General features: G+C 54.4%; 1 protein-coding gene across 10 annotated transcripts in view; it reads left to right on the forward strand.

The window, feature by feature from the left end:
- The window catches only part of TANGO2 (transport and golgi organization 2 homolog (Drosophila)), a 53,699-nt gene that overhangs the window by 14,309 nt on the left and 27,774 nt on the right, over window positions 1-11,616 (forward strand). For 8 of the 10 annotated variants that reach the window (XM_011959154.1, XM_011959155.1, XM_011959152.1 and 5 more), the window contains one exon: window positions 6,059-6,153. In XM_011959154.1, the coding sequence (XP_011814544.1) occupies window positions 6,098-6,153 (56 nt within the window). In that variant the 5' untranslated portion in view covers window positions 6,059-6,097. Of the gene's footprint in view, window positions 1-6,058; window positions 6,394-11,616 lie in introns of all 10 variants that reach the window. The other 2 variants (XM_011959150.1, XM_011959158.1) reach the window with 1 other exon arrangement.

Raw genomic sequence — 11,616 nt, forward strand, 5'->3', positions numbered from 1 at the left:
AGGTCAGGAGATCGAGACCATCCTGGCCAATGTGGTGAAACCCTGTCTCTACTAAAAATACAAAAATTAGCTGGGTGTGGTGGTGCGCACCTGTAGTCCCAGCTACTTGAGAGGCTGAGGCAGGAGAGTCACTTGAACCCGGGAGGCGGGGCTGCAGTGAGCTGAGATCGTGCCACTGCACTCCAGCCTGGGTGACAGATTGAGACTCTGTCTCAAAAAAAAAAAATTAGCCAGGTGTGGTGGTATACACCTGTAATCTTAGCTACTTGGGAGGCTTGAGGTGGGAGGATGGGGATGGCTTGAGCCCAGGAGTTCGAGGGTGCAGTGAGCTGTGATCACATGACTGCACTGAGGCGACAGAGTGGAGGTAATGTGCTTCTTCAAGTAGCCGTGAGAACGATGCTTCTTTTCTTGTCCTGGCTCAGGAACCTCACCACCATGCCACGTTGCCCTGCTGCACTGTGCTGGTGTTGTGGGTTGGTGGCAGGACATTTGCCCACCTCACAGGCCCTGCTTTCAGTCTTGGAGTATGGCTCCTCTCAACTGCTGCCCACACAGCCTCCTGTCCTCAGCCTAGACTACATATCTGGGCTGTTCCAACCCTGTGGGCCTGTGAGGCCTGGCCGTGTGCCTGTGTCATGCCAGTGGCTTTCAAGATGATGTTTCTAGTAGGACCACATGTGAGCACAGTAACCACCATGGCCAGGAGGAAGCTGGCTGCCCATCACCACCTTGCCCAGGGACCTCTTGCGCCCTGGCAGGGATCAGCAGCTCCTGCTGTGGGAGAACAGAAGGCAGCATGCTGACTTCCAGGAGTGTCTGCAGCATGGCTGGGCAGATTAGAGCTACAAATGAACAGATCTAGTGCTGAGGCCATCCTGGGTCTCTGGGGAGCTGCCAGGCTGTGGGTGCAGGGTCCAGGAGGTCCACTTGATCCCAGCATCCCACATGTGCCTGCTCGAGGTGGCCAGCTCACTGCTTCTTCACCCCTAGCCCAACCAGCAGGTACCCAACCATGAGCCCCTCCAGGCTCATCTTGCCCATCCCCGCCATGTGACCTGGGAGTCATGGTAGGATGGGATCGCAGCTACAGAGCACACAGCACAGGGAGGAGCTCATCAGCATCTTCCCACCTGTGGAGCCCTGGCCCAGCCTCCTTTTGGACCCGCCCTGGCAGCCGGGTTTTGCAGCGCCTGCCCCACCCGCCCAGTAACCTACTTGCCCAACTGCTATCCCAGTGGCCGTGAGGCCAGGTGATGAGATGGGGGCACGTAAAGCATTTTCTGCCTGGAGAGGATGGGCGTGTGGCCATCTGACTGCTTCTGCAAGCTTGGTGGTTGTGTGCAGGCTGCCCTGGTGGTCTCAGCCCCCTGGGGCAGGCGGGTCCCCTGCAGGATGCAGAGACTGGGTGTGGCTTCCTGCAGATGTTCAGATGCTTCTGGGCTGTGGCCTCTGAGACCCAGGGCAAGGCTGCTGGCTGGACCGCAGGCCCTCCTGCCTGCTTCTTCCTTCAGCTGCTCTTTGTGGTCTGGCTCTGGCCACCTGGGCCTCAGGGCCAACCCTGAATGGCTTTGACCACTCTGTGGCCTTCTGACTGCTGAGGACTTGTGGAGAGTTCACTGGGCTTGGCTCAAGTGCTGAACCCAGGGCAGGGTTGGGGACAGGCAGAGTGGGGCCTTACCTGGAAAGCCAGGCACGATTGTCCCTGGGACACCAACCCTCCTGTAAAGTTGGCCAACTGAGGCACCCTTGAGTGCAAGCTCTGTGTGGCACAAGAGATGCTCTGAGGAGCTCAGTCTCACCTGGTGTGATGGGACCTGTGGAAGTTGTGGGAAGTGGTCCTGGCCGCCCGTGTGCCCGCCTGCCCTGTGCCCAGATCAAGTTGTGGTGACCAAAAGGACAAGGACTATATCCATGGCTCCCTCCCAGAGCCTGGCAAGTCAGCAGGCATGAGAGGGTGTTGGAATGCTGTGGTGGTCCTGCGTGGGGGCCGTGCAGGACCTAGGGAACCTGCAGGACTTGGCTTAGGGAGCACACAGGGGCCCAGGCAAAGGCAAGGTCACAGGTCGGGGGAGGTGAAGCTGGCAGGGGGAGGGGGAGACCTGCTGGCTAGAGCTGGGTTGGAGGCCGGTGGGCAGTGGGCCTGGCTCGAGCAGGGGGCGAGGGATTGGAGAGAAAGGCAGTTCCTGATGGTCCCCTCCTCAGGGGCTGGCTTTCCTCTGGTCCTTCCCTCCCAATGACCGCGTCTTCGTCGAGGCCACAGCTCTTGGCTCTGCGCCCACACCTCCAGTGCCAGGCTGCCCGGAGATCCGTTGATGGCCTTCCCTTGGACCACGGAGCCCTCCCTGCCACTGGTGCCTGGAGGGCTGGTCTGCTGCCTCTGCACCCTGGCCAGCTAGGATGGTGGGGTCGTGCAGCTGAATTAGGGGTGCCCTTCTGTCTGTCCTATGTGTATCAGTGGCCAGAACTGCCCTCATCCGTGGCCTTGCCAGCAGCTGGGCGTGCAGCCCAGGGAGGGCTGAGGTCGGCTGAAGTTGAGACCAACGGCCTTCTCTAACACCCTAGAGGAGCATGTCCCTGGTGAGCAGGCCTTGGGTAGCCCTGGGCTCCAGGCCAGTGGGATTCCAGTAGGGACCAGCTGGCAGGGCTTCTCTAGTGACTGCAGCCAGGAGTTCTCATGTGCAGGAAAGACCAGCTCCTCCAGAGTGAAGGGACTTATGTCTTCTGGCCACATGGTGAGTGCTGGGCCCACCCCATCAGTGGCACCTAGCAGGTGGACACCTGGGTGCACCCCCAAAGCCCAGCGTGCTCCCCATCTTCCTGCACTGCATTCAGGAGGGTTCTGCCTCATCAGCTGCACCTGATCTGCTCTTAAACCCACAGCTGAGCTTTAATGTGCAGTCACGGAAGCTTTCATTTCTAAAAGAACTTCCTAAGAGTTCTTTTGGCCAGGAGCGGTGGCTCACACCTGGAATCCCAACACTTTGGGAGGCCGAGGCGGGTGGATCACCTGAGGTTAGGAGTTCGAGACCAGCCTAACCAACATGGAGAAACCCCGTCTCTACTAAAAATACAAAATTAGCTGGGCATGGTGGCGCATGTCTGTAATCCCAGCTACTTTGGAGACTGAGGCAGGAGAATCGCTTGAACTCAGGAGGTGGAGGCTGTGGTGAGCCGAGATTATGCCAGCCAGCCTGGGCAACAAGAGCAAAGAAACAAAAAACAAAAGGCTGGGCGCGGTGGCTCACGCCTGTAATCCCAGCACTTTGGGAGGCCGAGGCGGGCGGATCACAAGATCAGGAGATCGAGACCACGGTGAAACCCCGTCTCTACTAAAAATACAAAAAATTAGCCGGGCGCAGTGGTGGGCGCCTGTAGTCCCAGCTACTCGGGAGGCTGAGGCAGGAGAATGGCGTGAACCCGGGAGGCGGAGCTTACAGTGAGCCAAGATCGCGCCACTGCACTCCAGCCTGGGTGACAGAGTGAGACTCCGTCTCAAAAAAAAAAAACTGAGTTCCTTTTGCTGCTTTGTAAACCCAGTTTGCTCTTCATCACTTCCTTTCCCCTGCAGATATTTCTGAGCTGTCTGTTTTTTTTCTGACATCAGAGCATGGTTGGTTGATGATACATGTACGGTTATCTTTCTGCTGGTTCTTGCCCATGGTGCTTCTTTCGTTATGTGGTTCTTTCTGACTATGTACTGCTTCTGGTCTTTAAAAAATGATTTTGAGACTTCTTTGAAGTATAGGATGAAGGTATCTTTCTCCAGAGAGAACTTCAGGCACAGGGGCACTGCCAGTGCTGGAGCCCCTTAAAACTGTGCTTGGCTTGTGGGTCCTTGTACCCCCAGTGTGGACCTGGGCAACCGGCTGTGCCACCGCTTCTCAGGAACATCCCCCCACTTTTGTGCAATGTCCCCATGAGCCCTGGGGGTGACTGAGGCTATAGTTCATCTCTCCCTGAGCATTCCTCTTTGGAGTCCCAGCCTAACTTAGGGGAGAGTCTTCTGTTAGGTTCTCCATCCTGCAGGGGTGTCTGGACCTTGTCTTCTGTCTCCTTTGCCCCCGGGGGCCACCAGAGCATGAGCCACAGTGTGTTCAGTGGGCAAATGCTCTGAGGCAGGATTGGCCACTGTATTCTGCTGTCCTCTGTGGACCACACTCTCCCAAGTATTGGTCAAATACTGCATGAGCTCATCAACTCCTGGCAATTTTTAAGATGTTTTCATATTTTATTGAGCATCTTGAGTTGTTTTCACCAAAAGGATTGGCCCTAGTAGCCTGCCCACCCTCGGATGATGGCCCCCTATGGGCGCTTCCAGGGCACCCAGCGAGGGGATCCAACCCACTTCCAGCCCCCTAGTCTGCTTCTCACAGGGACCCCTTGTGACGACACACCCTTTAGCTTCCCATCCTATGCAGAGAGAAGACCATCTCAAATGGCTGCCCATCCCCCACCACCCAGTGCATCTGCAGGTGGTGCTCATTGCTGTCCCAACACCTCAACTGCACAGCCGCCAGCTCCTCACTGGAGCAGACGGTGCCCAGTGGCCATCCCTGATGCCCGTGCCTGTGGAGGCACATACATTGAACCCTCTTCACCACCCTCCCCACTCATTAGACTTTTCTTGGAGGAATCTTTTTGGCTGTCTTCAGTATTTGAACAGCTTCTTGGCTGTCCTATGTCCCAGCTATGAGCACTGGCTCTGCCCTTGAGCCATGTCACTAAATCATTGCACACGTGCACATTTCAGGAAACTTGAGTGTCACCCTTGGCTGTCCTCGGGATCTAATCTCCGTTCTCCACTCGTTTGCACTGTGGAAAACTGCGTGCTCTGGGCCCCAGAGGTCCTTGGGTGGGGAAGAGGTGTGTGCTAAGTGTGCAGTCACCCAGCGTGTCCACAGCACGTGTCCATGCCAGCTGCTGTGGGTGTGTGGGGCCCTCGGGTCCTGTGGGATGGCGAGTGTGTGTGCTGAGTGGGGCCTGCAGGCCCTGCATCCCAGGTGAGTGGGCCATGCTGTCCTCCCTGGCAGGATGGGGGCGGAGGCAGGGCTGCCTCCACTGGTAGCATGTGGGGTGGGGTTGGTGCTGTTGTAGGGGAGGAGGTGTGCAGGTGGAGGATGGTCTTAAAGGAAAAATGTATACAGTGGTCCGTTTCCAGGACAAAGTGCCTTGAATTGGCTTAGGTCAGCAAACTACAGAAGAAACAGGATATACTAGGCCCCTGCTTAGATAGCTAATGTGTGCTTGTCAGCCTCCTCTTTCCCCCCACTTAGTTGCCTTCACCCAAACCAAAGAAGTTTAGTCTAAGATGAAAGTTTACTGGCCTGCAAAATAGCTTGTTTTGTCTGTTCTTATCAGCCTGCCTGCTACTTAGGTCGTAAGTTAAATACTTAAAAAGTCTCTGAGCTGACTAGGACTGCAATGCATTGTGGCCTGCAGCAAAATACAGCAAGACAACCCCCCAAAAACACCTGAAGCCCCGATCCAACAATTAATAGGCGACGTCCAGGAAAAATTGTGACCCCATAGTACTCGGCCTATAGGATCTAGGGGAGGGACCTGCGCACTAGGGAATAAATTGCTTGTTGAAACTGTGCTGGGTGTGCCTGTCTGTCTGACACCTGATTTTGCAAGACTGTCGTTAAAAGTCTTACTTTTTCTGTTCTCTGGGTCTCTGAGTTCATTCTTTAAGTTTGGATGGGTAAGTTTGTTTTTCACAGTGTGGCTCCCGCCCTCACTGCTGCTGCCCCCTTTGGGCCCCCCAGTCCCCCAGCTCGGTGTGTCCAAGCCTTCAGAGTACCGTGGTGCTGATGAGATGCTTCTGTTCAGGGCTGGTGTTGCAGGTGGTGGAGAGACAGTCTGGCCAGTGCTGATGAGTGTATGAGTTTGGGAGGTGTTTGCATGGCGCTGGCCAGGAATGTGGTGTCCAGTTCCCCCACACCCAGCAAGCGGTACAGGCACCACAGAGGTGGTTCTGTTCTGGCCTGTTGCAGGTTTGGAGGGCTGCTCTGAGTATCTGGCATCCACTTAACTCGGTGTTTTCCTTTTCCTGCAGACCTCTCGACCTGTGTGAGCAGAGCCGCCCTGCGCCACCATGTGCATCATCTTCTTTAAGTTTGATCCTCGCCCTGTTTCCAAAAATGCATACAGGTAACCCCCTCACTCTGCATCTGCTGTACCCTGCAGGGTCCTGGGTGCCCAGCCAGTTCTCATGCCACCCGAGCTGCTGTGTGCAGGAAGGTGTATGGGCCAGGCCGGGGCTGCACAGGCCTGGCACTGCCCTTCAGGACAGGGTCACTCAGTGTGGGATGCTATCAGAATGCCTCTCGGGGAGGGGACTCCAGTCGATGTACAAAGACGTGAAGACTCAGCCACAGAAGGCAGCCGTAGGTAGGACAGAGGAGTGACATGGGTCCAGTCGGGCTGCAGTTCTATGGGCTTTGAGGAGGGTCGCACAGCAGAACCGGGGCAATGGTGTCAGTGAGTGAGAGCCAGCTTGGGTTGGCTGGTCGCAGCTGCTGGTGAGAAGTCAAAGTGGTGGCCAGGCTAGGGGTCTGTGTGTGGGTTCTGAGCTGAGGAAGAAGGACCTGGGGTAGAGAGGATGCTGAGGACCAGCCAGAGGAGTCAGGAAACCAAGGCCAGAAGCCACCCCTGACCCTGGACTCAGGACGGCCACACCTCCATTCCCTAGGACACCCCAGCATTTATCCCCACGGAGAGAGAGGCAGAGATGTAACCCATGCCCAAAATGAAACTTGTAACCATTCTGTAATGCAACTGCTTGGGAAGCTTTCATCATTTTAAAATCTATACCAGAAATGATTTGAACCATTTCAAGAGGGTCTCAGATTTGAGTCATCACAAAGTTGCATAGACACCATGCTGCTTGACTTCAAGGCTGAGTGAAGTCATTTCAGGCCAAGGAATCGGGAAGGAAGAGTGTCTGGTGTTTTCCCGTTTTGCAGTTGGGTGAGTGGCAGGGCCAGGCTAGGGTCCAAGCAGCAGACAGCAAGCTGCAGGGAAGGTGGAAGAAATGTTAAGAAAGAACTGTTGTCTGCCACAGGGACTGGAGTAGCGTTGGGCTGGCTAATGAGTGAACAGAATTCTAAAGAATGTAGGGGCCGGACGTGGTGGCTCACACCTGTAATCCTGGTGCTTTGGGAGGCCGAGTTGGGTGGATCACAAGGTCAGGAGATTGCGACCATCCTGGCTAGCATGGTGAAACCCCATCTCTACTAAAAAGACAAAAAATTAGCCGGGCGTGGTGGCGGGTGCCTATAGTCCCAGCTACTCAGGAGGCTGAGGCAGGATAACCGCTTGAACCCAAGAGGGAGAGGTTGCAGTGAGCTGAGATTGCACCACTGCACTCCAGCCTAGGTGACAGAGCGAGACTCCGTCTCAAAAAAATAAAAAGAATGTAAGGGCCAGGTGTAGTGGCTCACGCCTGTAATCCCAGCGCTTTGGGAGGCCGAGGTGGGCGGATCACGAGATCAGGAGATTGAGACCATCCAGGCTAACATGGTGAAACCCGTCTCTACTAAAAATACAAAAAATTAGCTGGGCGTGGTGGCACGCACCTGTAGTCCCAGCTACTCAGGAGGCTGAGGCAGGAGAACTCAGAAGGGTTGAACCCAGACAGCAGAGGTTGCAGTGAGCCGAGATCACGCCACCGCACTCCAGCCTAGGCGACAGAGCAAGACTCCATCTTAAAAACAAAAACAAAAACAAAAAAAAAAACGATTAAGGGCTGGGTGCAGTGGTCAGCACTTTGGGAGGCTGAGGTAGGCGAATCACAAGGTCAGGACATCCAGACCATCCTGGCTAACAGGGTGAAGCCGCATCTCTACTAAAAACGCACAAAAAAATTAGCTGGGTGTGGTGGTGGGTGCCTGTAGTCCCTGCTACTTGGGAGGCCGAGGCGGGAGAATGGTGTGAACCTGGGAGGCAGAGCTTACAGTGAGCCGAGATTGCGCCACTGCATTCCAGCCTGGGCAACAGAGTAAGTCTCCATCTCAAAAAAAAAAAAAAAAAAGATTAAGGTAAAATTAGGTCATGTGGGTAGGCCCTAATCAATACGATGGGTGACTCAGATACACACAGGGGAAGCTGCTGTGTATACAGAGATAGAAGCAGTTGTCTGTATACCAAGAAGACCCTCAAAAGGAGCCAGCCCTGCTGACGCCTTGATCTTGGATCTCCAGCATCCAATGCTGCAAGACAATAGTGTCTGTTGTTGCAGCCGCCTAGTCTGTGGTGCTTAGTTACGGCAGCCCCAGGAAACTAGCACGCTGAGGAGAGCCGGCCAGCTCTGTATGCGTTTCAGGGCTGCCTCCTGCAGGCTGCCGAAGAGACTCAACCCACCCCGAGTGCTCCCACCTCTGGGAAGAAAGCTTGATGGCCAGTCTGTAGGTGCTGGTCAGTGCCACCCGGCCCCCTGGGTGGAGAGGAGGAGGGTTGACATGGGCCCCTCTTGCTTTCACTTAGAACCCGTGTGTTGCTGCCAGGACCTGTCCTGTGGTTTCTGCCATACCAGTTGGCCTTGGGATTTCTCTGGACTGTTTTCCGAAGCCCTAAGCCAAAGGCGAAATGTGCCACCTCTGGGTGACTGAGCAAATGTGCGTTGTGTTTTCCTGACTTGATGGGAAGGTGTGAGACACTTCTGGTGGCTGCTGCTGCTCTGGCTGTGGGGTATGCTGCCAGGAGAAGGGCACGCTGCAGGCTGGGAGCACAGGTGCTTCTACCGAGCCCCTGACAGCACCTCTGCAGCACTTTGGGAGGCTTTGTACAGGTACCCAGCTAGGCTGGGCTGGACTCCTCACCTGTGGACTGGGGTAAAAAGTGGGGTGCTTTAGGCCACTATGTTTTTATTATTATTGTTGTTGTTTTAGAGACAGGATCTTGCTCTGTTGCCCAGGCTGGAGTACAGTGGTGTGATCATAGCTTACTACAGCCTCAAACTCCCCGGCTCAAGTGATCCTCCCACTTCAGCATGCCTAAGTAACTGGGACTACACCATGCCCGGCTAATTTTTTTTTTTTTTGCTAGAGAGAAGGTCTTGCTATGTTGTCCTGGGTGGTCTGGAACTCCTTCTGCCTCAGCCTCCCAAAATGCTGGGATTACAGGCGTGAGCCACCACGCCCAGCCTAGGCCGCCGTGTTTGGTAATTTGATACCCATCACAGAAAACCAAGACCCCGCAGCAAGATAACAGTCACTTCATCATGTCACCCTACCTCTTTTGAAACTGCCTGTTTACGGCCAGGCGCGGTGGCTCATGCCTATAATTCCAGCACTTTGGAAGGCCAAGGTAGGTGGATCACTTGAGGTCAGGAGTTTGAGACCAGCCTGGCCAACATGGTGAAACCCCGTCTCCACTAAAAATACAAAAATTAGCCTGGTGTGGTGGCACACACCTGTAATCCCAGCTATTAAGGAGGCTAAGGCAGGAGAATCACTTGAGCCTGGGAGGCAGAGGTGGCAGTGAACTGAGATAGCACCACTGCACTCCAGCCTGGGTGACAGAGTGAGACTCCATCTCAAAAACAAACAAACAAACAAACAAACAAAACTGCCTGTTTATAGCCCCATGCGATGCCCCTTGCTGACTTCAGCTGGGAGTGGCTGCAGGACAAGCCGTTACTTCATGGGGCAGCTTCCATGGGGTCACCACTCAGGGTTTGATCACTGGATCTCAGGCCAGAGTACCTCCTATCTATCTGTCACCAAACTGCCTCCCAGACAGTGCACATACTCACCCCCCAGCAGAACACACTCGCCCCCTGAGATGATGCATATACCCCCCGAGACGGTGCACACACTCACCCTGCCTAGCAGCGTGGGTGTCAAGTGATGATGGATAATTAGTGGTTTCAGTTATTGGAACAAAATAAAGCCGGGGTGACTTGCCATCCTCAGAGACCTCACCATGGTGGGTGCATCCCTGTCTCTCTGGACGTGGGGCGCAGATAGGCTTCTATCCATGTGCAGCCCTACCAGTGATGACGGAGAGAGCTACTTCCTCCCCTCTTTGGGGCTTGATCTGGGTACTCGGCATGCTGGCTCATCCCTGAATTATGTATTCAATGAAATCCCTGGCAAACCACCAGCAATTCAGCTAAACAGTGACTGCTGGTACAAAAATAACCTGGCAATTAATGTTCCTGAGTTATTAGGCAAACATATATAATTGCTCTTTGTTTAAAAACAGACAGCTGAACATCTTAGGACAGAAGTCCATGCTCATTCAGCTTTTCTTCTTACTTTTCCACCCTTTATTTTTCCTTTGCAAGAGCATTATGTCAGAATCAGCACCCGAAGCCAATAGCCCCAGCCTGGTTTGGGGTTGGACTGGGATGAGATGTCCCTGGCTCCCCTGACCCCTGTTCACCTGCAGGGCTCTGGGACATGGAAGCAGAGGAGGAAGGTATTTAAGAGAGAATGCTGAGCAGAACCACATGGAGCTTGACCCCACTCATGGGGTGGAGGAGCTCTCATCCCAGATCCTGGCGCATCCCCACCATAGCACTCAGGGACTGCGGTGTTCTCCCTTCTTCTGCCTGCTGGCCAGGTCACAGCCAGTGGGCACCTTCTACAAGACTGGCCCATCCAGGTCTGGGGCAGGTGCACTGCCTTCTACTGCACTGTCCAGCCCACGGAAGGTGGGCTGTACTGCCATTCCTGCTGCAGAGTTTGGGGGGTACTTCTGCCCAGAAGGGACATGGAGACTTGGTCCAGGTCTGGGTTGAAACATGGCAGTTAAAGGTACAAAGGCTGAGGCTCATATCAGGGACAGAGACCACCTCCCCCTACCCCAGACAGCACATTCCCAAGACCTGGTACAGCCCTGGGGCCAGCTGGGCATCAGAGCAGGCTGAGTGAGGCACCCTGGAGATGCTGAGGCTTCCGTAGCAGACCCCAAGGGCTCTAGGCATGGCACAGTCCCTGGCAACAATCAAAAGCATTTCCCCAGTTCTGCAGGCAGGAAGCTTCAGGGGCAGATGCTGAGTTGGAGGGCACACATGTGCACACAGGCCTCCAAGGGCATGAGTGGTGGGTGCAAACACCACTTTCTTTTTTATTTGAAATGGAGTCTCGCTCTGTCACCCAGGCTGGAGTGTAATGGCGCGATCTCAGCCCACTGCAACTTCTGCCTACCGAGTTCAAGCAATTCTGTGCCCCAGCCTCCCAAGCAGTTGGAATTACAGGTGCCCACCACCACGTCCAGCTGATTTTTGTATTTTTAGTAGAGACAGGGTTTCACTATCTTGGCCAGCCTGGTCTTGAACTCCTGACTTCATGATCCACCCTCATTGGCCTCCCAAAATGCTGGCATTACAGGCGTGAGCCACCGCACCCAGCCATGAGCACCACTTTCACTCCCAATTTTATGAATGTCTGTTATTTCACATTTCATCAGAAGCAAATGTTTTATGAACTTAATGTGCAATGATCAATATGGAAATTATTTTTAAACACTTGTCAGGACCTCACCACTGCAGCTTGGTTTCATACTCACAGTGTGATGGTAGGACAGCCGAGCCCTGCTCCTTAGAGCTGCGTCTCCATGGCACAAGTGTTCAGGCGGTCTTCAGCCATCATTTTTTTTTTTTTTTTT

Source organism: Colobus angolensis, unplaced genomic scaffold, assembly GCF_000951035.1.
Source record: "Colobus angolensis palliatus isolate OR3802 unplaced genomic scaffold, Cang.pa_1.0 Scaffold484, whole genome shotgun sequence".
Lineage (NCBI taxonomy): Eukaryota > Metazoa > Chordata > Mammalia > Primates > Cercopithecidae > Colobus > Colobus angolensis.